Below are 27695 nucleotides of genomic sequence, written 5' to 3'. Positions count from 1 at the left end.
GGATCAATCCAACAGGAAGAGCTAACTATCCTAAATATATATGCACCCAATACAGGAGCACCCAGATTCATAAAGCAAGTCCTTAGAGACTTACAAAGAGACTTAGACTCCCATACAATAATAATGGGAGACTTCAACACCCCACTGTCAACATTAGACAGATCAACGAGACAGAAAGTTAACAAGGATATCCAGGAATTGAACTCATCTCTGCACCAAGCGGACCTAATAGACATCCATAGAACTCTCCACCCCAAGTCAACAGAATATACATTCTTCTCAGCACCACATCACACTTATTCCAAAATTGACCACATAATTGGAAGTAAAGCACTCCTCAGCAAATGTAAAAGAACAGAAATTATAACAAACTGTCTCTCTGACCCCAGGGCAATCAAACTAGAACTCAGGACTAAGAAACTCAATCAAAACCGCTCAACTACATGGAAACTGAACAACCTGCTCCTGAATGACTACTGGGTACATAACGAAATGAAAGCAGAAATAAAGATGTTCTTTGAATCCAATGAGAACAAAGATACAACATACCAGAATCTCTGGGACACATTTAAAGCAGTGTGTAGAGGGAAATTTATAGCACTAAGTGCCCACAAGAGAAAGCAGGAAAAATCTAAAATTGACACTCTAACATCACAATTAAAAGAACTAGAGAGGCAAGAGCAAACACATTCAAAAGCTAGCAGAAGGCAAGAAATAACTAAGATCAGAGCAGAACTGAAGGAGATAGAGACACAAAAAACCCTCCAAAAAATCAATGAATCCAGGAGTTGGTTTTTTGAAAAGATCAACAAAATTGACAGACCACTAGCAAGGCTAACAAAGAAGAAAAGAGAGAGGAATCAAATAGACGCAATAAAAAATGATAAAGGGGATATCACCACTGACCCCACAGAAATACAAACTACCATCAGAGAATACTATAAACACCTCTACGCAAATCAACTAGAAAATCTAGAAGAAATGGATAATTTCCTGGACACGTACACTCTCCCAAGACTAAACCAGGAAGAAGTTGAATCCCTGAATAGACCAATAGCAGGCTCTGAAATTGAGGCAACAATTAATAGCCTACCCACCAAAAAAAGCCCAGGACCAGATGGATTCACAGCTGAATTCTACCAGAGGTACAAGGAGGAGCTGGTACCATTCCTTCTGAAACTATTCCAATCAATAGAAAAAGAGGGAATCCTCCCTAACTCATTTTATGAGGCCAACATCATCCTGATACCAAAGCCTGGCAGAGACACAACAAAAAAAGAGAATTTTAGACCAATCTCCCTGATGAACATCGATTGCAAAAATCCTCAATAAAATACTGGCAAACCGGATTCAGCAGCACATCAAAAAGCTTATCCACCATGATCAAGTGGGCTTCATCCCTGGGATGCAAGGCTGGTTCAACATTCGCAAATCAGTCAACATAATCCAGCATATAAACAGAACCAAAGACAAGAACCACATGATTATCTCAATAGATGCAGAAAAGGCTTTTGACAAAATTCAACAGCCCTTCATGCTAAAAACGCTCAAAACAGAGATATAGACCAAAACAGAGATATAGACCAATGGAACAGAACGGAGCCTTCAGAAATAATGCCACACATCTACAACCATCTGATCTTTGACAAACCTGACAAAAACAAGAAATGGGGAAAGGATTCCCTATTTAATAAATGGTGCTGGGAAAATTGGCTAGCCATAAGTAGAAAGCTGAAACTGGATCCTTTCCTTACTCCTTATACGAAGATTAATTCAAGATGGATTAGAGACTTAAATGTTAGACCTAATACCATAAAAACCCTAGAAGAAAATCTAGGTAGTACCATTCAGGACATAGGCATGGGCAAGGACTTCATGTCTAAAACACCAAAAGCAATGGCAGCAAAAGCCAAAATTGACAAATGGGATCTAATTAAACTAAAGAGCTTCTGCACAGCAAAAGAAACTACCATCAGAGTGAACAGGCAACCTACAGAATGGGAGAAAATTTTTGCAATCTACTCATCTGACAAAGGGCTAATTTCCAGAATCTACAAAGAACTCAAACAAATATACAAGAAAAAAACAAACAACCCCATCAAAAAGTGGGGAAAGGATATGAACAGACATTTCTCAAAAGAAGACATTCATACAGCCAACAGACACATGAAAAAATGCTCATCATCACTGGCCATCAGAGAAATGCAAATCAAAACCACAATGAGATACCATCTCACACCAGTTAGAATGGCAATCATTAAAAAATCAGGAAACAATAGGTGTTGGAGAGGATGTGGAGAAATAGGAACACTTTTACACTGTTGGTGGGATTGTAAACTAGTTCAACCATTATGGAAAACAGTATGGCGATTCCTCAAGGATCTAGAACTAGATGTACCATATGACCCAGCCATCCCACTACTGGGTATATACCCAAAGGATTATAAATTATGCTACTACAAAGACACATGCACACGTATGTTTATTGCGGCACTATTCACAATAGCAAAGACTTGGAATCAACCCAAATGTCCATCAGTGACAGACTGGATTAAGAAAATGTGGCACATATACACCATGGAATACTATGCAGCCATAAAAAAGGATGAGTTTGCGTCCTTTGTAGGGACATGGATGCAGCTGGAAACCATCATTCTTAGCAAACTATCACAAGAAGAGAAAACCAAACACCGCATGTTCTCACTCATAGGTGGGAACTGAACAATGAGCTCACTTGGACTCGGGAAGGGGAACATCACACACTGGGGCCTATCATGGGGAGGGGGGAGGGGGGAGGGATTGCATTGGGGAGTTATACCTGATATAAATGATGAATTGATGGGTGCTGACGAGTTGATGGGTGCAGCACACCAACATGGCACAAGTATACATATGTAACAAACCTGCACGTTATGCACATGTACCCTAGAACTTAAAAGTATAATAAAAAATATATATATATATAAAAAACTAGCCGGGCGAGGTGGCGGGTGCCTGTGGTCCCAGCTACTCGGGAGGCTGAGGCAGGAGAATGGCGTGAACCCGGGTGGCGGAGGTTGCAGTGAGCTGAGATCCGGCCACTGCACTCCAGCCTGGGCGACAGAGGGAGACTCCGTCTCAAAAAAAAAAATTATATTGTCAAATCTACTAATTTTTAATGTCTCCTTAATTAACATGCAAGGCATGAGTAATATTTTGCTGTTTCTTAAACTGATAATCACTTTTCTATAGTTATTCTGGGTTCCATTATAAATACTCTATAGAAGGGGTAGACAAATATTTTTCTGTAAAGGGCCAGTTAGTAAATACCTTTAGACTTTGTAGATCATAGCTTCTCTATAGCAAATTCTCAACTCTGCTGAAAAGAAGTCATATACAATCAATACATGAATGGAGGTGGCTGTGATCTAGTAAAACTTTATTCCCCAATACAGACAGATTAGCCCCTTAACTGTAGCTTGCAGACTCTACTCTGTAGGAACATACTCAATGGTTTAATCTTAACCTTTTCTGGATCTTACCTACTTTTAGAGGAAGCTGGAAACATGCATGTGCTTTCTAACAAAAACCATTTGAGAATATGTGTTTACATATAAGCATTATGTATTAGCATTAACGTTTATGTGATTATCATTCGCATATAAGATGTGAAAAAGTTACAAATAATAATTGCTGATTTTAATTTATAATTTGAATTTTTTATTTTTGTTTACGTTACAAAGTAAGATTTTTTTTTTTTCTTCTCATCCCAGGGAGATTCTATACAAGCAGGTGAGGACTCACCATTCTCAGATTCTGTCACCTTGGAACAAACTACAAGTAATATTGGCGGAACCAGTGGACGTGTTAGTTTATGGATGCAGTGGGTGCTTCCCAAAGTTACTGTAAAGCTCTTTGCTCCAGATCCTGAAAATAAAGGCACAGGTACAGGATTGCTTTTCTTCTTCTTTTCCTTTTTTTTTTTTTTTTTTTGAGACGGAGTTTTGCTCTTGTTGCCCAGGCTGAAGTTCAGTGGCGTGACCTTGGCTCACTGCAACCTCTGCCTCCCGGGTTCAGGCGATTCTCCTGCCTCAACCTCCCGAGTAGCTGAGATTACAGGCATGCGCCACCATGCCAAGCTAATTTTGTATTTTCAGTAGAGACAGGGGTTTCTCCATATTGGTCAGTCTGGTCTTGAACTCCTGAACTCAAGTGATCCGCCCGCCTCGACCTCCCAAAGTGCTGGGATTACAGGCGTGAACCACCGTGCCCAGCCTGGATTGTTTTTCTTCTTTACTGAAAAGTGCAAATATTAAATGCTATTTTGGAAGACATATTAAACATAATTTATTGTCATTTATAATTAAATAAGTATTATTAAACCTAATTCAAGGAGTTTCTAGTTGCAGTGCTAAAATGTTGAATCTTATTAACGCTAAAGGTTTATGTGTACGTATTTTCCTTGACTTTGTAATACATAAATTTTGTCCTGTTTGTATTAAAATTCATCTAAAAGACCATGAGGAATTTTCCTCAGTGGTCATATTGATACATTATACTATTGTCACTAAAATTATTGGGAAAATCCTTGACTGATATCAAATATAACACTCCAGATATTAACTAGGCTTTCCCCTTTCTTGAAATAAATGTCTTATCTTAATCGAAAGACCTGTGCTGATTTGCTTATTATTCTAGAAGCTTTTGTGATCTCAGTGCCTCTGTACATATCCAGCATGCATATGTCAACGTGAAATGTAAAATGGAAAGTTTTAATATTAATTGTGAAGACTGTATTGATATTACTGTTTGTTTCTTATTGCAGAGGTTTGTATGGTGTGTGAACTAGAAGATCTCAGTGCTTCTATAGATGTCCAGGATGTATATACCAAAGTGAAATGTAAAATAGAGAGTTTCAATATTGATCACTATAGAAGCAGGTAAATAATGAATAATGAATATAAGAAAATCTGTATTTTTCTTTGAACAAAGTTGCTATAAGACTTTTTCTATTTTAATTTGGCTAGCTATTAAAATAAATACTATACAGGCATACCTTGGACATTTTGGGAGTTTGGTTCCAGACTACTCCAATAAAGTGAATATTTCAATAAAGCAAGTGACACAAATTGTTTGGTTTCTCAGTGTATGTAAAGTTGTGTAAACACTACACTGTAGTCTGTGAAGTGTATAATAGCATTATGTATTTAAAAATGTACATACCTTAATTTAAAAATACTTTATTGCTAAAATGTGCTAATGAACATCTGAGCACTCAATGAGTCATCATCTTGTTGCTGATGGAGGGTCTTGTCTTGATGTTGATGGCTGCTGACTGATTGGGTGGTGGTTGCTGAAGGTTAGGGTAGCTGTGGCAATTTCTTAAAATAAGTCAATAATGTAGTTTGCCACATGGATTGAATCTTTTCTTTATGAAGGATTTCTCTGTAGCATTCAATGCTGTTTAGTGGCATTTTACCCACAACAGAATTTCTTTCAAAATTAGAGTCAGTCCTCTCAAACTTTGCTGCTGCTGTAAAAAATGAGATTATGGAATATTCTGAATCGTTTGTTGTCATTTCAACAATGTTCCCAGCATCTTCCCCAGGAGTAGTTTCCATCTCCAGAAACCACTTTCTTTGCTTATTCATAAGAAGCAACTCCTCATCCATTCAAGTTTCATCATGAGATATAGCAGTTCAGCCCCATCTTTAGACTCCACTCCTATTTCTTATTCTCACCACATCTACCATTACTTCCTCCAATGAGGTCTTGAAACCCTCAAAGTCACCAATGAGGGCTGGAATCAACTTCTTACAAACGTCTGTTAATGTTGATATTTTTACCTCCTCCCATGAATCACGAATGTTCGGTGTCTACAGTGGCGAATCTATTACAGAAGGTGTTTCAATTTACTTTGCCTAGAACCTTCAGAAGAAGCACTATCTGATACAGTTTGGATATATGTCCCTTCCAAATCTCGTGTAGAAATGTGATCCCCAATGTCAGAGGTTGGGTCTGGTGGGAGATATTTGGGTCATAGGGGAGGATCTCTTATGTATGGCTTGGTGCCTCCCCACGGTAACAAGTGAAGCTCTCGATTTCTTAGTTCATGCAAGAGCTGGTTGTTTAAAAAGAGCATAGCACCTCCCCACTTTCTCTTGCTCACTCTCTTACCATGTGACACACCTGTTCTGCTTTGCCTTCTTCATGAGTAAAAGCTTCCTGAGGCCTCACCAGAAGCCAAGTAGATGATAGTGCCATGCTTGTACAGCCTGCAAAACCATGAGCCAAATAAACTTCTTTCCTTTATAAATTACCCAGTCTCAGGTACTCCTTTATAGCAATGCAAAATGGACTAACACACTGTGGCCTTACAGAATGTATTTCTTAAGTAATAAGACTTGTAAGTCAGAATTACTGCTTGATCCATGAGCTGAAGAATGGATGTTAGCAGGCGTGAAGACAACATTCATCTCCTTGTGTATCTCCATTAGAACTCTTTGGTAACCAGGTGTATTGTCAATGAACAGTAATATTTTCAAAGGATTTTGTTCTCTAAACAAGCAGCCGTTCTCAACAAAGGGCTTAAAATATTCAGGAGATTATGCTGTAAACAGATGTGCTATCATCCAAGCTTAGTTATTCCCGTGTATAGAGCACAGGGGAAGAGTAGATTTAACATAATTCTTAAGGGCCCTGGGATTTTCAGAATGGTAAGTGAGCATTATCTTCAACTTCACCGGCTCCATTCACCTCTAACAAGAGAGTCAGTCTGTCCTTTGAAGATTTAAACCCAAGCATTGACTTCTCCTCTCTCTATCAGTCTTAGATGGCATCTTCTTCCAAGAGAAGACTGTTTTGTCTACATTGAAAATCTGTTAGTGTAGCCACCTTCATCAGTGAACTGAGCTACATCTTTTGTATAACTTGCTGCCACTTATCCATCAGCATTTGTTGCTTCATGTTGCACATTAATGTTATAGAGATGGCTTTTTTCCTTAAGCCTCATGAACTAACTTCTGCTAGCTTCAAACTTAACTTTTGCAGCTTTCTTACCTCTCTCAATTTCTAGAATTGAAGAGAGTTAGGGTCTTGCTTTGGATTTAACAGAATGGTGTGGCTGGTTTGATCCTCTACCCAGACCACTCAGACTTTCTGCCTATCAGCAATAAGACTGTTTCACTTTCTTATCATTTGCGAGTTCTCTGGAGTAGCACTTTTATTTTTCTTCAAGAAGCTTCCTTTGCATTCACAACTTGGCACAAGAAGCTTTGTTTTCTGCCTATCTCGGCTTTTGACATGCCTTCCTCACTAAGCTTAATCATTTTTAGATTTTTATTTAAAGTGAGAGATTTGCAACTCTTCTTTCACTGGAACACTTAAGAGGCCATTGTAGGGTTATTGATTGGCTTCATTTCAATATTGTTATGTTTCAAGGAATAGGCAGACCTGAGGTGAGAGAGAAAGATGGGAAATAGTAGGGTCAGTGAAGCAATCCGAAAACACGCAGCATTGATCAATTAAGTTTGCGTCTTATTTGGGCACTGTTCATGATGTCCTGAAATGATTATAATGATAACGTCAAAAATCACTGATCACAGGTCACCATATATCTGTATAATAATAATGAAAAAGTTTGAAATATTTTAAGAATTACCAATATGTGACACAGAGACTGAAAGCACATATTGTTGGAAAAAATGGTGCTGATGGACTTACTCAATGTAAGACTGCCGTAGACCTTCAATTTGGGTAAAACATAATATCTGCACTATGCAGTAAAGCAAAGCCCATAAAACCGAGGTATGCCTGTACTTATTCTCAAAGAGGGTTCTTAACAGATACATTGGTTAATTTTATTTCGTATTTGTTCATGTATGGAGTATAATAAAATTTTGTTTTATAAGATGACAAATCTGTTCATAAATATATACATTGCCATATTAAATGAAATAAGCTACTTTTACTAATAATCTTACACAATTTATTTTCTGTATTTTATATTTGCTTAGATGCCTGCAACATAGTTGATGGCTTTGATTTTTGCTGTATAATTCCCATTCATTCTCTATACCAATATAATCATGCACTGACATGGAGCAATAGCTCATTTCCTAAGCACTTTGATGACTCTCATCTCACAGATGATTATTATGTATATGGTGGATGTTCCTAGAACCATTGTTTCTGGCATAATAAATTTCTATCAAAAGTATAATTACATGCAAATATGCATGGCTTGTAATAATAACATTAGTAAAAAAGTTTTCAGATATTTTCACAAAGCTCTGTATAGGTTTTATCATACATTTTTCTGAAACAAAAATACAAATGCCTTTTTTTTTTTGCTTTATAGTAGTACAATGATGCTTCTTTTTGTAGTTGAACTAAAATTCACATGCCATAAAACTTGTTTTGAAAAACAAGTGTTTTTCAAAAATATTTTAAATGGCATCATATTTTCAATTTTGTAGTTTTTGGCTTAGAAACAGCCTTAAAATCCATTTCTTTCTGAATTCATTTATTTATTTAACAATTTTTTATTGTGTGCCACCAGAAGCACCTATATGTTTCTGTACATATATTGATGTATTATGTACTCTAAAAAATTATTTTTAATTTACCAAGTTCCTAATTCTACATTAAAAGTGTTTGAATTTTTATCCATTATTGCATATATCATATTGTCTCAATAATTATCAAATCTGTCACAATTATGGGATAAAAATATTTTGCTGGATATGTGTTAGGACTTCTTCTAATAGTATCAACTTACCAATCATATGATAATTATTTTTGTCATATTAAACAGTGAATTATTAATTGGCTTTTGATCATAGAATGTTCAACTCTTTAGTTTCTTTGAAATGGTATGTATCTGTATAAAAATGATCTTTGCAAGTGATAGTACAGTATTTTAGCTGAAATAATTTTTAATGTCATGAATATTACATATTATGTTGTACTTTATCCCTGACTTTACTGCTAAATTTATATAAATTATAAATATTCAGATAATTTATTAATTTATTAAAAACATATTTGTTGTGTGTATGGTATGGACCAAGTGCTATGCTAAATGAGTACTGGGGATGTAGTGTTTAAGAAAAATAGCCTGGCATGGTGGCTCACACCTGTGATCCTAGCACTTTGGGAGGCCAAGGCAGGGGGATTGCTTGAGCCCAGGAGTTTGAGACCAGCTGGGACAAGATGGCAAGACCCCATCACCATATACACACAAAAAGTAGCTGGGCATGGTGGTGTATGCCTGTAGTTCCAGCTGCTGGGGAGGCTAAGGTGGGTGGATTGCTTGAGCCCAGGAGTTCAAGGTTACAGTGAGCTATGATTGTGCCATTGCACTCCAGCCTGGGCAACAGAGCAAGGCCCCATCTTTAAAAAAGAAAAATAAACATAGATGTTACTCTTGTGGAGGAGATGGAACTAAATAATCAGCCAAATAAATATATAATTTACCATGAAGACAAATGTTCTTATGCAGAACTATCAGAGTGTGGTGCTAATGTAAATTGTTCTATTGATTGCATTGTCAGATTTATGTTTTAGTTCAATGCAGTGCTGTGAACTGTAGATGTATTTGAAATAGTTATATATGTTAACTATATATAACATTTATAGTTATATTTCTTAACTCAATTTCTTAACTCAGAAAAATTGAAGAGAACAGATAAGGTGAACTTATGTTTTCCAGGCCAGGGGAAGGTTGGCAGTCAGGACATTTTGAAGGAGTATTTCTACAATGCAAAGAAAAATCTGTGGTGAGACCCATTTAGTTATTATGATTTTTGAAAATATACTTTAAGCTGTTTATCTTTGTTATTTAATAAAATAGGACTAATGGTTACAAGAATTTGAGTTCAGAATAACTTCTTATTAACCTGTTTCTTCAAAATTACATATAAATTTAAAGCTATTTATTCTTTAAAGCGGCTCTTGTTTTGTAACCATCTTCCTGTTATAAAAATTAATTTATCAAAAAGGCAAAGGTAGGCTTGCTTTTGTTAATATACTTTATCTTTAATGTACTATTATGTTGACATTTGGAATTGTTTCCCAATTCTTATGTGAGTTCATGCTGGATTGTTCTTTACCGTAAACTAGAAGTTGTAATTTTATACTAAAAGCAATTATTTTTTGTTTACTTTCATTAACATTGCTTTTGCAGAAGATGGTCCAGGCAGAGTCCATACCTAGCAGTTGCTCAAACCAAAATTTATGCAAACTTGAGGAGAATTTAAAACTATCCAGATTTTTTTTTTGCTTATGGCTTTTATTGCTTTTTGTCTTTTCACCTTCTTTGCTCCTGTCCATCACCTCAAGCCTTGGGGAAGAGTGTTGGTCTTTGGGGCAATGTGGAGGTGTCTTCCTTTCCTGTACTGACAAGCTGAACAGACGCACCTTGTTGGTTCGACCCATCAGCAAGCAGGACCCTTTCAGTAATTGCTCTGGCTTCTTTCCTTCTGTAAGAAATTACTTTTAAATTATGCTACACGACTCCCATTAACAGGAACCCAGAGAAGGAATGGAATGATTCATAGAGTCAACTCTTGATTTGTATTTTCCTCTATATCATAAACTTTATAAATGAACTATAATGTAATTTAAAATTGTAGAACTGCTTTTCCACTATAACCTGTTTCTGGGTCACTTGCATGAGTACAGACTAATTTTGTCATCAATATAAGGAAATCAAAGTAGTACATTCAATATATTTTTTAAAATTGTACATGTATTGAATGATCAAGAGTTGACCAATATTGCTTTTGTCATTCCTCTAATGATTCTTAATAAGATTGCTTTTTAAATTTTTTTTTCTATTATTATGCCATTGTTTTCTTACAACTAATTCAAAGTAACTTGTGTGGTACCTTCTTGAATCTGAACAAGATTGCATTTCTGTCATTGACTAGGTAGATGAACACAAGGCTATATCAGTGACTTTTAGAAGTTTGGAACCTTGCCTTTTCTAATGGTACAACATATCTGGATATGTTCTTAAGCTAATTCTTTTAACTGATATTCTTAACATTAACTTTGTCCTTAAATTTAATGTTTAATAGTGTATTTGCATATCAAGTGATATGTTCTGATTTTATTTTGAGCTTTTACTAGCAATAGTCTCTAATCGTTAGTGCAGGGAAAAAATGTGGCTTTTGTGTTAGAGGAAGTGTTTAGATTTATTTTCCTCTCTTTGAATGTTCATTAGAGTCTATGAAAAACATTCTTAATAATTTTAACAAATATTCATAAAGAAACCCTAAATTTATCATTTATGTTCTTCAGAAATTCTTTCTAAATTTATAAATTAAATGCCATTTAAAAAGTTTCTTTACTTAGTGTTTTTTAACATTTAAATAGTACAAAGTATTATTACTATATGAAAAGTGATATTTATATTACCTCAACTCATGTTCATTTTTTCCCTTATGGTAAGGGAGTTAGGAATGCAGCAGTTAAAAAAAAAACACCCTTTCTTCATGTAGCTTACCTTTCAAATATGCTTACATTCCATGTGTTTAAAATATTTTTCCCAATTAAAACATTTATACATTGAAATACCTTTTATACTCTTTCCAGGATTCAAATGTTGCTATTAATAAAGATTTATTATGAATTAGATTTTTTAGATTAGTGGTCGGTAGTAACCCTCTCCCCTGTTTAGACACTTAGAACAAACAACATCACTATGATCACTGTGGCCTCTTCCACTGGGGATATACCTTAACAATTCATCTCCATCCATTATTGCTCATTGTCCAGCAACATGGTAATGAAACTGGTAGCACTTTTCCTGTTTTACTATACATCTTTTTGTTTTGAGTGCAGAAATAAAAAAGAAGGGGAATCAGAGGAGAAGCAGTGAAAATGTTGGGAACAGTGAAAAATGCTTTGAGAGCAGGCTGTTATGGGGAAAGATGATTATATTGCACAACTATTTAATGCTTACTTTCCGGGGTTTTTTTAATGGTCAATTAAAAAAATATGAAGATAATTTATTTTCTTATCTTCCTTCATTATAAAGTCTAAATTAAAAGCAAAATTAACAGTGGTAACTGAATTGCATATTTTTTCCTCTCATCACGTCAGTGGGTGATAGGCAACAAAATAAGAGGAATAAAATGGAAGCAAAAGAAATTTAGGAGTGATGGGATAATATAGGCTCAGACTCATTACCATTACAGCTTTCCTATTTCTCTTTTTTTTTCTGTTTGTGTGAATATATTTTCTTCTTTTTGCTTTGTTCCAGTTCACTTCTCCTCTTAAAAATCCCCTCTTTGGACCCTACTAACTTTTTCAGGTGTTGGAAAGAGGGGCAGGTAATGTGAAAGATAACAGTTCTCTAATTCTGTGCTGAGTAATTTCCAAAACAATATTTCGTGTCTGTTAATTGGTTGAGGAAGATTTTTTTCAAGTGATATTCTTTTTGTATGTTGAGGAATACGAATGTATACGTTTTACTTTACTTCTTTAAAAGCATATGCTGTTTTACTATAACTTGTTTATAGTATGCAATTTGAATAGGAGAGCTAATTGAGATAATTTAGCAAAAATATTGAAGTTATGATAATTTTTTTACTCTCAGTTAAATGTTATATGTGTACTAATATAGTAGTATATGCAAAGATTATGAGTTACTGGATAGTGATAATTAGATTTTATAAACAATGTGTTAGCTATTGATAATAGGCAAGTTCTGAAAGACAAATGTTATATTGTTGCGTCACATTACTGTTTAAATATGCAGTAACTGTTTAGTTCAGTTATCAAAGCATGGTATCAATGAGGCTTCTTTTATAGGCTCTGTCTTTGTATAAATGAGCCAAATTATTGAAGGAAAAACTCCATTTTCACAACTGTTATATCCTATCTAGTGAAGGTAATCATCTGGCCTGTATAGATTTGGTCTCAAATAAAAATATATAATGTGGTTATTTCAATTTCATCTGAGTAAACAACCTTTCTGTGACCTGTGATACTTTTTATTACAGCCTTTTAGTACTCATAATGAAAAATTTTCATGAAATGAAAAGATAAAATCAAGATAGTCTTTTCCAACCTAGTTTTTTTGTTTGAGACAGAGTGTCACTTTGTTGCCCAGGCTGGAGTGCAGTGGCTCAATCTCGGCTTACTGCAGTCTCTGCCTCCCACCTTGAAGCGATTCTTGTGCCTCAGCCTCCCGAGCAACTGGGATTACAGGCATGTACTACCACACCACCACATCTGGCTAATTTTTTGTATTTTTAGTAGAGACGGGATTTCACCATGTTGGCCAGGCTGGTCTCGAACTCCTGGCCTCAAGTTATCTGCCCACCTTAGCCTCCCAAAGTGTTGGGATTACAGACGTGAGCTACTATACCCCAGCCCCAAATTCTTAATGTTACAGAAAATGCAGAAGTCACAGAAATAGCCACGAAAAGATTAATTACCTTCCTCAAGATCTAGAACTGGAACTCAGGATTCCAATCTTTAGTTCAGTCATTCAAACCATCTTAGAAGTTTTTTGTCCCCATCTGCAGAATTGATCAGTCATGTGTTTATTAAGAAGTGTAGGGTAAGACCAACAGGTAAAAATACTCACTGAGATCATTTTCTTCTTTCCAATTTTTTAAAAAATGTTTTTAATGAACTGTATATTTTGATTTCCTTTTTCTGGAACAGACAACTACAAAACTTCTAGATGGCACTCATCAGCAGCATGGATTCCTCTCTCTGACATACACAAAAGCTGTAACAAAAAATGTCCGCCACAAGTTAACATCAAGAAATGAGCGAAGAAGTTTTCATAAGTTATCTGAAGGCTTAATGGATGGTTCTCCTCATTTTCTTCATGAAATTCTTCTTTCAGCACAAGCTTTTGATATTGTTCTTTATTTTCCTTTACTTAATGCCATTGCAAGTATATTTCAAGCAAAACTACCAAAGACCCAAAAAGAGAAAACAAAATCTCCTGGTCAGCCCATGAGGACCCATACGCTGACATCCCGCAATTTACCTTTGATTTATATCAACACAAGTGTAATCAGAATTTTTATTCCAAAAACAGAAGAAATGCAGCCAACTGTTGAAGGTATTGTCTTCTGATTTTTTTTTTTTTTTGGTCTGATTTTAAATAATTTTCTTCTAGAGACCTTAGTTTTCTGGGGTTTTTTGTTTCTTTTAAAAAATATGAGCAGTTGGTTGTGCTTTGCGGTTTGGTATATTTTATAGAGAAGAAATGTAGATATTCTATAAATCATTAGGAAATACATCAGAATACTATGTAAGTATCTGACTTTGTTAGTAGGATAAGAAATTTGAGGATTTTTTTTCTTCAAGGCTTTTGCCAGTAAAGCATATATATACTTGTGTCATTTGTTTTACTAAACTCAAATGTTGGGTTCTATATATCTAATAGAACTAAAATTTTGTTTAAAAACAAGGTCAGGCAAAGTGGCTCATGCCTGTAATCCTAACACTTTGAGAAGCCAAGGTAGGAGGATCACTGGAACCCAGGAGTTTCCGACCAGCCTGGGCAACATAGTGAGACCACATATGTACAAAAATAAGATATTAGCCCAATATGGTGGTGCACACCTGTAGCCCCAGCTACTTGGCATATCATTTTTGTAATAAAATATTTGTAGAACCTTATAGTCCTTAATTACCAAGGTGTCTAGAACTAAATTCAATGTATTATACTCACAGATTCTTAATACAAGCTGGTTTCTACTTTTTATGTCTAATTTTTCTTAGAAGCGATCTTAAAATTGATTACTTTGAGATGTGAAATTACTATTCTCTGAATATCCTGTATTCTGACAGTAGTATACAATTGCTTTCGTCTGTTCAGATAGTTTGTAGAAACACATGGATGGTTAAGAATAAAGAGTTAGTCTTTATTGACCAATTACAAGTGATAAACAACTCGCTAACCAGAAAAGTAAGAAGCTGTATATTCATTGCAAAGTTAATGACGTTTATGCTTTTTCCTTGTTATATAGGAGCACCTAATGAAATTTTAGATAGTATAATTTACATTAAAGTGACATAGGTTAGAAAACAGAAATCTACATTCTGAGGATCATAGTTTCAGTTACAATAACGTTTGTTCTCAACCTTGGAAGAGACACAGACACAAAAGATCGGGGAGATTATCAAACTGTTTTTGGCATTACAACTGAGAATGGGAGGAAAACACCATGAAAATAGTAGATTGTCTTTATTACACCAAATTTATCAGTGTTTTGGGAAAAGAATTTGGGGTAGTTCATTACATTTAATAAAGACCATGGGCCGGGTGCAGTGGCTCATGCCTGTAGTCACAACACTTTGGAAGGCTGAGGCGGGCAGATCACGAGGTCAGGAGTTCGAGACCAGCCTGGCCAACATGGTGAAACCCTGTCTCTACTAAAAATACAAAAAATTAGCCAGGCGTGGTGGCATGCACCTGTAATCCCAGCTACTTGGGAGGCTGAGGTGGGATAATTGCTTGAACCCAGGAGGTGGAGGTTGCAGTGAGCCGAGATACTGCCACTGCACTCTAGCCTGGGTGACAGAGCAAGACTCCATCTCGAGGGAAAAAAAAACCATAATGTTACAGTATCTGTAACTATTTTATTAAAATAAAATTACAGAAGTTTTATCTCTAGATAAAAATAAGAAAGTTTTATACTATATAATATAAAAAATTCTAAGTATAGTTTTTATACAAGGATATTGTTTTCCACAAATACCTCTCTGATTGGTATAAACTCTTCTTTTTTCTAACTTAAGTGAGTTCCTGTATTTCATTTAAAATATGTTAGTAGGCTTTTATGATTTTCTGAATGTTTCTTGAAGTGTTTGTTTTATGTTCCCCATTCCTTAATTGTAAAATTATTTTCAGTTTAATGTAAGCATTTGGGAAGGCCAAAATTTCATTGAAACATAAGAAATAATATGGTGTTAGAGGTGAGAGGTTGGTATGAGGTATAGAAAAATATAGGGAGAATCTCTATGACAAAAGCTGAGGAAATAGTGAGAGGCTATAGAGACAGAAAAGGAAGTAAAGCAACTTACCTGATTGGTAGACTTTTTTAGTAATAAAGAAATGTTCATGATTTATAAATGATTCTCAAATTTTATGATGTAATGCTATCTGAATAATTGTATAATGGACACTACATTTAGTCATTTATCCCATATTATTCCCTACACCGTTTTAATTTAGGGTTTCCTTCTTGAAAACCCGTTTTACACCATAAAATATCAATTTCAGTAACGAGTTTAAATTTTTAAAAACAAACCAAATGTGTATGATTCATTGTCTACTTATTACGTTTTAAAACTTGACCAAGAATATGATACAATATCAGTGTGTTGTTTTTCTGCATCTTTGACCAGCCGGGCTGAGACTTTTAAAATGGGTATCTAATAATGTATATACTGGTAAATCTTTCTGTATCAGACATAGTGGCTCCTCAATGTGGGCATTTGATCTGTATTCAAAATTTGCTCATTTGTCTTATAATATCTTATCTATCTGATGTCCTGAAAGCATCTGAAAGTCTTTGGTATTTGTTAGTGAGGAAATATTTTTACAGTAAATTGCTCTTTCATTGCAATTAGATCTTCATTGCAGAGCTCCTTTGACTCAAATTTTTGTGGCAATATCCGTGAGAGAAACCTACATGACTGACTTATTTTCACCATCCATGTCAGTGTTCGTCATAGCCCTTAGGTGGTCTTCACTAGAGGGGTCTTATTTATAGTGATAAATATTTCCTCCTAAGGCAAAATTTGCCTATAAATGTAAATAGTTTTCATTGTTAATTTGGAAACCTTTTTTTTTCTCTTTTTTATTGTGGTAAAATATATATAACAAATTTACTACTTTAATCATTTTAAGTATATAATTCAGTGGCAATAATTACACTCACAATGTTGTGAAACCATCACCACTATTTCCAAATGTATTTGTCACCCCAAACAAAAGCTCTGTATCCATTAAGTAATAGCTACCCTCATCCTCTGGTAACCTCTAATCTATTTTCTGTCTCTATAAATTTTCCTAGTCTAGAAATTTCATGTAAGTGGAATTATACAATGTTTATCCTTTTGTGTCTGGCTCACTTTACTTAGCATAATGTTTTCAAGGCTCATCCAAGTTGCTGCACGTATCAGAAAACTTCATTCCTTGCTATAACTGAATAATATTGTTTTGTGTGGATATACCACATTTTGTTTATTAATTAATCTATTGGGCAGTTGGGTCATTTCCACCCTTTTTTTGGTTAATGTGAGTAATGCTGCTATGAACACTGGCATGGAAGTTTCTGTTAGAGGCCCTGTTTTCACTTCTTTTGGGGTGTATACCTAAGAGTGGAATTTTTAGGTCCCATGGTAATTCTGTTTGGAATTCTGTTTTTGAGGAACCACCAAACTTCTTGAAAGCCCTTGTGGATTAGAGTATGATATGTGGTATTTTCTGAACAATGCCAATGTGCAGGCATAGTTTAGTCAACAAGAAGAGCAAACGGAGCTCACACTTAGCATAGCAGCAGCTGTGTGCGGAGCACCTGAGCAGCTCTGTGGTGAGGCAGAAGTCTGAAGTTGTTAAACTCTAGCTTTATTTTCTGTTACACTTACCAAAGGTTTATTGAAACAGGTTCTGTTTCACTGATATATTTGTGACAAAAAGATTACAATTCATTCTATTTAAGAAAGGTGAGGGAAAAAAAGAACAACTTTATTTTCTATGGGGCTCTTTTTGTTTGTTTATATGTTTTTGTTTTGGGCTTATTGTGTTATAAACATTAATACTACATATCACACAGTTTTATTGTTTCCCATTGAGTTGCTTCAACTGGGAAAATCCTTCAACTAATTTTAATTGCAGAAATATTTCCAGACTTCTGCCATCTTATTTTTAAAGCTGCTGCTGCTGCTGCTTCCGCTTCCTCTTCTGCTGCTGCTGCTGCTGCTGCTGCTGCTGCTGCTTTTTCTTTTTTTGGTGGTGGCTATGGTGGGGTTTTAACATATAATTTCAGAATTCAGGTGCCTAGGTACTTCCTAAGGTCACCTTGAATAAGAGTATATGAGATGGGGGAAGGTTGTTATAGTTGTCTTTGGAAAACATAATTTCTTTTGTCTTTCTGTGGACTTTCAAGTTAAGTGTAATCCTTTGCAAATATGCGTATTTTTAGCAACAAACAACTTTTTAGTGGTATTTTTTTTTGTGTGCCCTGGATGTATGTATCTGTAGAATAAATTACCAGCAAAAGGATTGCTAGATCAAAGGATTCCATACCTTTAAAATAGTAAGAGATGTCAAATTACCTTCCTAAATGGCTGCTATTTCTTACTCTTACCCTAGCAGAGGTTATTTTTAGCCTTTTGTAGGTCTCATTAGTGAAAAGTACACTATTTTTTAAGGAGTTGCATATCTTTTCCTTATTAATTAATACTTTCTTGTGTATTAATCCTTTTGTCTGGCATATGTATTGCTCATATCTTTACTTTTTTGTGTTCTGCCTTTGCGTCTCTATATCTGTGCATATATCTGTATCTTTATTTATAATTGTACCTGCATCTCTATCTATCTGAGGTGTTATAAATAGCCAGTCTGTGTGTCTAAGCTAAGAATACAAATACAAAATGCATGCCAAAGTTTCAGATTTTGACACATTATATTAGTTTTTTTATACTTTATCTTTCTTCTTCGCTACTCTTAATTTAAATAATCATAATTCACCCATGAAAAGGTCAGAGAAAAAATTTTTATTGTGGTAAAATTCATATAACAAATTCACCATTTTAAAGTATAGATAATTCTTACATTGTCTTTTATATGGGAGATTGGATGTGTCCATTTAATACACGTTAAAAGCTATAATGTGGACGGTGGAAATCATGATTCAAGGAGGAATTTCATTAGAAATAAATATCTTCAATGACTCTGGTAAGTTGGAGTCAAGAGTATACTGTTCATTTTATTCTAGAAAACCTTTACAAGAAAGTTTGAATAAGATGATTATCAGATTGATTAAATTAAAAATGTAGGCCAGGCATGGTGGCTTATGCCTGTAATACCAGCACTTTGGGAGGCCAAAGCAGGCATATAGCTTGAGCCCAGGAGTTTGAGACTAGCCTGGGCTACATGGCGAAACTCCATCCTACAAAAAATACAAAAATTAGCTGGGCATAGTGGCCTGTGCCTGTAGTCCCAGCTACTCAGGAGGCTGAGGTGGAAGAATAAATTGAGTCCAGGAGGTCAAGGTTTCAGTGAGTTGTGATCACACCACCACACTCCAGCCTGGGTGACAGGAGGAGACCATGTCTCAGAAAAAAAAAGAAGCATATGTAAGTTGTTTTAATGAGTGTGAAAGAATAACTAAATCTTGCTACAGCATTCTTTTCAGCAGAAACTTTATTATAAAAATATCACAGAGCAGTCGTGTCTGTCACTGAGTAAGTAATCTGTGTCAAAGATGAGTGGTAAACTAAATGCAACTAAACTTTCTATTAATATGCATAGTGGTCATTGGTTACATGTTTATTGAAACTTTTGTCTTCAACTGCCAGTATGGCAATAACTAATTAAAAACTTTTGTTGAAAGCTGTCACAACAGTTTTGGCTTTATAAAAGCATAATATTACACAGTGGCAATTTCAAATACTTTTGAGACTTCAAATGTTTTACTAAATTGAGTTTATATTGAGAATCTTCAATAAAAGTTGAAGTATCCAAAACAGTTTTATTCAGGTTGGAATTAAGAAAAGTTCATTGTAAGCAGCATTCTTATGTTATCTGACAATTGTATGAAAATTCTGGTCTTTATTCAAGCTTTTGGTTACTGATACAAACTCCTGATTTCAGAGTTGTTCATAGCCTTTCCATATGCCACATACAGGTGTACATTCATACATCTGTACACCCACGTATATACACTCTTGCCCCAAGAAAAGATGAAATCTTTCAGACTTATAATATATGCTACATTAATATAAGACTCTTTAATCATGTCTACATTTCAGTTTATGATAAAAAATATATTTAACATTCCAATATTTTATTTAGAAAAATAAGAGTGAAAGTCTGCTTTTAAACCTGGATATTGTTTACATTATGTGCAGTTACTATCAGGATTCTAAATCTACAGGTGTTTGACTTCCAGCTTAATCTTTTTATTTCACAATAGATAACTTCTTAAAATCTAGCATGTCCAGAATGAGTAGTTCCTCGTGAGGCTCAATTTTAAAAAATAGAGTTAAAGCAAGGAAGGAAGGCATTCATTTTCATGTTGAAAATATTTCTAGAAGGAACATTTCCTCATATGGTCCAACTATTAAATACAGGTGAAATAAGGCAAAAAAGAGAAGCTGATTTTTTTATGGCAATAAAGTAGCTGAAGAAATGACTCAAGGCACTTTCATGTATAAATACATTTTTTTGTTTTTTCTTACATCTTGATATATTTTGATAAGCTGAATAATTTCTATAATAAAATTATTTATTTTAATCTAGTTTATGAATGATCTGCATTACATGTTCATTTTTTTATTATAACAGTCAGTATAATCTAATGAGAACACTTTTGGCCCTAACAGAAACAGAATTCTGTTCTTGGATCTGGCTTTGTATGTAACACCAAGTACGTCATTTCTCCTCCATATGTACCTCATTTACTGCAATGTTTCTATTACATTTCAGACTTTCATATGGTGGGTAGTATCTGTAGCCTGGAAGAACAGTTAGCAAATACACTAATTGCACTTTTGTGGTATGGTCTATTCTCCAGGCTTACTATTTATTGATTTAATTGATGCCTGCTGCTTAATCAGAGGTTTTACCCACATGGAACTATTTGATAAGCTTGGCATAAAATGCAAGATCTGTAAAATGTAAACAATGTTCATATTATAAGGACCTATAATCAAACCAACCCTCTAAGTTATTTGAAAATAGTGCAGCTGCATGAGAAGTAGTTTTCTATTTGATCTTTTGGTATGGAATTGTAAAACTACTGTCTTTACTGTGACATCCACATGCTAATATTTGTTTTGATAGATTACCTCTTTTTTTTTCTCCTTTTGCTGTCCCTTCTCCCACCTTCCTACTATTTTGCCTTACCCTGCTCCAAACTTTAAGCTCCAAAAGATAACCATGGTTATCTTATTCTGGTTCCTTATTTCTCTCACTGAATATCGTATTCTTCTAACTTTTTTCTGATTTTCTTAATTCTGACTCTCTTTCCTTGGACTAATCTGAATCAGACCATACCAAGTATACTGAAATAATATACTGAAAATATACTGAAATATACTGAATATACTGAAAATAATGCACTGAAATAATATACTGGAAATACAGCTGGAAATAATCTTGTAGCTTTTGCATTCTTTGGGCACCACAGTTTGGGAAATATGGATTGTATGCCTTTGTAGGCAGGTTCTGTTCAGGATATGTCTTAGGTCTTGCAGCCAGTCATTTTCTCTTCTATTTTTGGCAGGTGGTAGTTCCTTGAGAGAAATTATAAATTTTAATATACGTTTACTTCAAGACCTAAAAAGTTGTATATTATTAGCACTTTTTAAACAGTGTTTATACAGCTACTATAGTAGAAGCATCTGTTGGAGAATAGAGAGTAAAATGTAAATGTAATGAATGGGGCCATTAATTTCCCCTATTCATCCCAAATAGTCCTTAGAAAAGACGTTGAATTTACTGGCGAGTTGTGGAAAAAGTGCTGAACTTCAGCCCTAAATCAGAGCATATAGTCAAATATCATTTTATTTAGTACAAAGAAAAGAATTAGAATGGATACATCCTTTTACCTTTTTTTGTTTTCTGGGATTATTTATCATAGTTTTAGATGTCATTAGGAGGTAGAACTTTTAAAGGGGTTTGGGGTTCCAATTTCTAAAGCAATTTTACAGTAGAAGTTACTAAAATTAAAAAGTATCTGGAATAACAGGTTGATACATTCTCCCATATTAAATAGTTGGTGTTTTCCATCTTCAACATGACAGTCATCATGTTTCTTTTGGATTTTCTGACATTTTGGAGCTTAAAGTGATATACTTTGTGTGTGTTGTATTTAACTATTATTTAGCATGTAAATTTAAATGGCTTTGAGAATTTGTCACTGACTTTGTAACATCCTTCAATATATTTGTAGACAACAATGAAGTATTAAGAACTGAAAGCTGAAAATCATTTAGGAGAAAGACGCAGATTGTGAAGTTAGATAAACATTTGACTTCAATATTACTTGTATATATTTAATATTATAATTTTTAAGTTGGGAGTGGAGTTGTTTGTTTTTTCTTTGCTATTTTAATTGTGTATTTTAACAGGAAACCACTTAATGGGTATGAACAGAGTTAAAAGCATCAAATATTTTTATTTTAAACATTTTTTTCATTTTACTTTTTCTTATGTATTGCTCTTATCTTAAAGTGTCTGTATTCCATTCCCTCAAAGATTTCTCCTTATGCATAAAGTTATGTACAGATCCACAGTGTATTCATGAATCTCCTTCTTTTGTTACAGTTAATCAGGCAGCAAAAGAAGACACCGTGGTTTTGAAGATTGGCTCTGTTGCCATGGCTCCCCAGGCTGACAATCCCCTTGGCAGATCTGTCCTTAGGAAAGATATTTACCAGTAAGTTTATTTTCTTATGTCCAATCTTGCAACAATTTTCATCCTGCAAAGACATACAGTGATCAATAACTTACTTACTGTGGCCTGTAGAAATATTTCTCATTCAGGATCTTTTGATATTTAAAACCAGGTTTTTCTGATTTTCTTCAGTTGTGGGTTTTTTAATTCATTCAGACAAATCAAGTATTTCTGTGAAGCGTTGATGAATAACAGAATGTAAGTACTAAGTCACCATAAAACTGAAGAAACATAGTTTGGAAAATTTTAGCAGATGTCAAATTTGACCAAATCTCTAATCACATAAGAAAACGAGGTCCTCTGTAGAACCACCACATCCTACTGTAGTCATGTTGTATCAAAGTGAAACATTTTATTAATTTAAGTGTAAGCTATTATTTGAAATGTAGGAATGTGGATGTCATATGGATCAAAGCTGTAAAGAAAAGCAAACTTCTAAAGAGAAATTTCACAGTAAACACTTTCTGTGAAAATGCTATGCTCTGGATTTTGTCACTGAGTATTTGCAAACCACACCAAGCATATATGGACAACTAAACTGGTGAACATATGTAATCAACATGATAAAAATAATATATGATTCATACTGAAGTTGGCACTGCTGCCAGACAGAAAAGTACAGTTGCAAATAATACCAAGTGAGAAAAGTCACAGAAATACAGATGAACAAGTGTCTTCTTCTTGCTTTTCTGTTTTTCAGATGTTGTCTCTTCTAAAAAATAAATTCCTACTGCTCTCCAGTAAACGTTACTGCTAAGAAAAGATTCCAATTTTGGTGATACATTTACCCTTTAGAGGGTGATGGCTATTTTTTATTTAAATAGATCTAGGAACTTTATTTCTCAGATTTATCTGATATCTGAGTTGTAATTTTTTCCTTTGACTTATGTATGTATGATCTCTTCCTTGTATTAATTTTTTAGGTATTTAATAGTATTCATCCCTTAAATAAGTTTTCATGTAGCTAACTTATATATAATCTTAGGATTCCAGAGCTGAAAGGGGCTTTAGGAATTATCTAACTCAACTTCCCTATTTTACAGATTAGGAAACTGAATAACCAAAAGAATACTGTAGTTGTCCCTGGTAAAACAGTAATAGAGCCAAGGTTACAATTCGTATTTTTCGACTCCCTTAGGATCTAGGGAAATGATTTAATAGAACATAAATTATAGATGAGAATACTTTAATTTTCTAACATTTGGAAATTCTTCCAGATGTCTTTATCTTTTCTACTTCAGAAGTAAGTGGTCCTAAAATAGAGACCTACTTTACTTTTGGTGAAAGAAATCTAGGTTATATTAAGAGATCCTATCACCATCAGTAAAGTGAACTACTGGGATAATTCCTTTCCTCCTGTACCCTTTCCACTTTCTGGCTTTTGCATGAGTTGTATTTTTACTTGCTGGGAACAGTTGTGTCAAATTGTTTTTTTAGGGTTTCCTTCTGTGTGTCTTGCAGCTTCTTTTCAGTCATCTTTACTGGTCTTCCCCTTAAACAATCTCTTTGATATTAGTATTTCTTAGGGTCTTCCTCTTATTCTTTTTTTTTGCCCAACTCTTCTTCGGTGAGGCTATCTGCTCCTTTGCCTCAGGACAACTTGAATTCCAAGCATGTTGGGTAACTTGGGTTGCCCCTGTAGACCAAGGTTAGCAATATGTGTTAGAATGTCAAACGTAAAATTCTAGATGCTGGATGGCAAACTCAACCTAATAATTTTTCTTTGAAAGCTCACATTCAAGTCATTTCTAAATAAACAAACTAACAAAAGGTGTTCACATAAGAGTTTATCAAAAATGTTTCAAGATCTCAGTGAAATGCTGTATCATCAATATCAAAGGAGTAACAGCAGAATTAGAAACCACTTTTGAGTGAGGTAATCAGAGTGGGAGTAGCTCAGTTAGAAGGGACATGGATGCAGCTGGAAACCATCATTCTTAGCAAACTATCACAAGAAGAGAAAACCAAACACCGCATGTTCTCACTCATAGGTGGGAACTGAACAATGAGCTCACTTGGACTCGGGAAGGGGAACATCACACAATGGGGCCTATCATGGGGAGGGGGGAGGGGGGAGGGGTGAGGGATTGCATTGGGGAGTTATACCTGATATAAATGATGAATTGATGGGTAAAAAAAAAAAAAATACCTAATAATTGAAGACATTCAGTAATCATCTTGGCCCATTCCCAAGTCTTTGATGATTTTTTTTTCTGTTCAATTAACTCTTCATATATTACTGTTTCCATGGTTATGCCCCTTTGATGTACCTGGCCATTTTCTCAAGTTCACCTTATTTGAAAGATATCTGAGGATCTTTCCCTTTTGTTTGATTCAATAGTACGGAAAAAAAGAACATGTCTCCTATTACAAACTCCAAGTTAAGAGTGTATGGAAAAGGTCACAGTAAGCTGGGTACGTGGAGGGAGAGGCAAAAGAAAGAGAAAAAGGAGAAAGGATTAAATCATTTGTATCATAATTTCATGGATAATACTACAGAATTGAACCTCTTTGTAGTCCCTTATTTCATGGATTCTGGCTTATTGGCTTTACGTGACATCTCAATTTAGTAATGGTTTTTTGGAGAAGAAAGAAAATTTGAAAAGGATAAAATACTTCTTTAGAAAATGTAGTTATGTTCATACCATGGCATATTATTCCCTCAGTAAACAAGTTTAAACCTTTAAAAAAAAAAAAAAAGTGTATACACAAAGCAAAAGACCCTGCATACTAGGGCTGATATTATTATTCCTATGATTTTGTTAACCATAAAATCTCAGTGAACTAGATGCAAAAGTCCACATATTATATGATTCCATTTATATGAAATGTCCAGAATAGACAAACTCAGAGAGACAGAAAGGTTGCCAGGGCCTGCTTGTGAAAGGGGAGGGAAGAGTGGGAAAGGACTTTGTCTTGTGGCTTGGGTGCCAGCTCATCCTCGGTAGAACAGAGCACCGAGTAGATTCCTAAGGTTTCTGACTCCAGGCACTGGCTCCTGGACAGCATCTCTTGATGTACTTGGGAGCAGGGGAACTCACCACTCTGAAGGGAAGGACTCAGGCCTGGTTGGCTTTTCTGTCTGCTGATTGCAGAGCCCTAGGGCCTTGAATGAACACAGGCCATAGCCAGGCAGTGGTTACCACGGGTGTTGGGTGAGACCCAGTGCTGTGCTGGCTTCAAGTCTGACCCAGCGCAGTTCCAGTGGTGGTGGCAGCCACAGTGCTTGTGTCACACACACACACACACACACACACACACACACCCCTTCCACAGTTCCAGGCATCTCAGCACAGAGAGGCTGTGTTTGTTTGGGAGAAAGTAAGGGAAGAGAGCAAGAGTCTCTGCCTGGTAATTCAGAGAATTCTCTGGATCTTATCCAAGACTACCAAGGTGGCACCTCTGTAAGTCTGCAAGAGCCACACTGTTACTGGGCTTGGGTTACTCCCTAATGCAGGTATGGCTGCAATGACCAAAAACTTAGATCACAACACCCAAGCTTCTTCAAATAACTGGAATTCTTTCCCTAGAAATATGGGTACAAACAAGCCCAGATCACAGAGACTACAGTAAATACTTAACTCTTAAATGCCCAGACACCGATAAACATTTGTAAGCATCAAAACCATTGAGGAATATATGAGCTCACCAAACAAACTAAATAAGGCACCAGGGACCAATCCTGGATAGACAGAGATATGTGACCTTTCAGACAGAGAATTCAAAACAGCCATTTTGAGGAAATTGAAAGAAATTCAAAATAATAGAGAAGGAATTCAGAATTGTATCAGATAAATTTAACAAAGAGATTGAAATCATTTAAAAGAATCAAGTAGAAATTCAAGAGTTGAAAAATACAATTAACATACGAATGCATCAGAGTCTCTTAACAGCAAAATTGATCAAGCAGAAGAATTAGTAAGCTTGAAGACAGGCTGCTTGAAAATACACAATCAGAGGAGACAAAATAAAAGAATGAAGTACACCTATAAGGAAATAAAATAGCCTCAAAAGGGCATAGCTAAGAGTTATTGGCCTTAAAGACAGGTAGAGAGAGTGATAGGAGTAGAAAGTTCATTCAAAGGGTTATAATAGCAGAGAACTTCTTAAACCTAGAGAAAGATATCAATTCAAGTACAAGGTTATAGAATACAAAGCAGATATAACCCAAGGAAGACTACCTCAAGGCATTTAATCATCAAACTCCCAAAGGTCAAGGATATAAAAGGATCCTAAAAGAAGCAAGCAAAAGAAACAAATAGCATACAATGGAGTCAGGTATAGTGGCTTGTGCCTGGGATCTCAACCCTTTGGAAAGCTTTAGGTGGGAGGATTGCTTGAACCTGGGAGTTTGAGACCAGTGTGGGCAGCATGATGAGACTTCGTCTCTGTAAAAAAATTTAAAAATTAGTCGGGTGTGGTGGCATACGCCTGTAGTCCCAGCTGTTCTGTAATCTGAGGTGGGAGAATCACTTGAGCACAGGAGGTTGAGGCTGTAGTGAGCTGTGATTATGCCCCCACGCTCCAACCTGGGGGACAGAGAGAGACCTTGTGTCCAAAAACAAACAAAAACCATACAACTGAGCTCCAGGATGTCTGGCAGCAGACTTTTCAATGGAAACCTTACAGTCCAGGAGAGAGTGATATGACATATTTAAAGTGCTGAAGGAAAAAAAGTTGTATCCTAGAATTGTATATGCAGTGAAAATATCCTTCAAACATGTTGTAGCAGAAATTAAGCCTTTCTCAAACAAAAGCTGAAAGATTTTATCAACATGAGACCTGTCCTACAAGAAGTGCTAAAGGGATTCAGTTCTTCAATCTGAAAGAAAAGGACATTAATGAGCAATGAGAAATCATCTGAAGGTACAGAACTCACTAGTAATAGTAAGTACACAGAAAAACTCAGAATATTATAATACTGTAATTGTGGTGTGTAAACTACTCATATATTGAGTAGAGAGACTAAAAGATGAATTGATTAAAAATAATACATAGACAATACAATAAGATATAAATAGAAACAACAAAAAGTTAAAAAGCAGGAGGACA

The 27695-nt window shown here is 35.2% G+C and overlaps 1 protein-coding gene across 1 annotated transcript in view; it reads left to right on the top strand.

Annotated features, from left to right (window-relative positions):
- The window catches only part of LOC113224949 (vacuolar protein sorting-associated protein 13B-like), a 753925-nt gene that overhangs the window by 367512 nt on the left and 358718 nt on the right, over positions 1–27695 (top strand). Inside the window, exons 15-19 of the mRNA XM_026454950.2 lie at positions 3753–3924; positions 4805–4919; positions 9692–9758; positions 13660–14068; positions 22514–22625. Of these exons, the coding sequence (XP_026310735.2) occupies positions 3753–3924; positions 4805–4919; positions 9692–9758; positions 13660–14068; positions 22514–22625 (875 nt within the window). The remainder of the gene's footprint in view (positions 1–3752; positions 3925–4804; positions 4920–9691; positions 9759–13659; positions 14069–22513; positions 22626–27695) is intronic.

The sequence above is a fragment of the Piliocolobus tephrosceles genome, chromosome 7 (assembly GCF_002776525.5).
Source record: "Piliocolobus tephrosceles isolate RC106 chromosome 7, ASM277652v3, whole genome shotgun sequence".
Classification (NCBI taxonomy): Eukaryota; Metazoa; Chordata; class Mammalia; order Primates; family Cercopithecidae; genus Piliocolobus; species Piliocolobus tephrosceles.
Note: the sequence above shows the minus strand (reverse complement) of the source record. Positions and strands in the feature narration are given on the sequence as shown.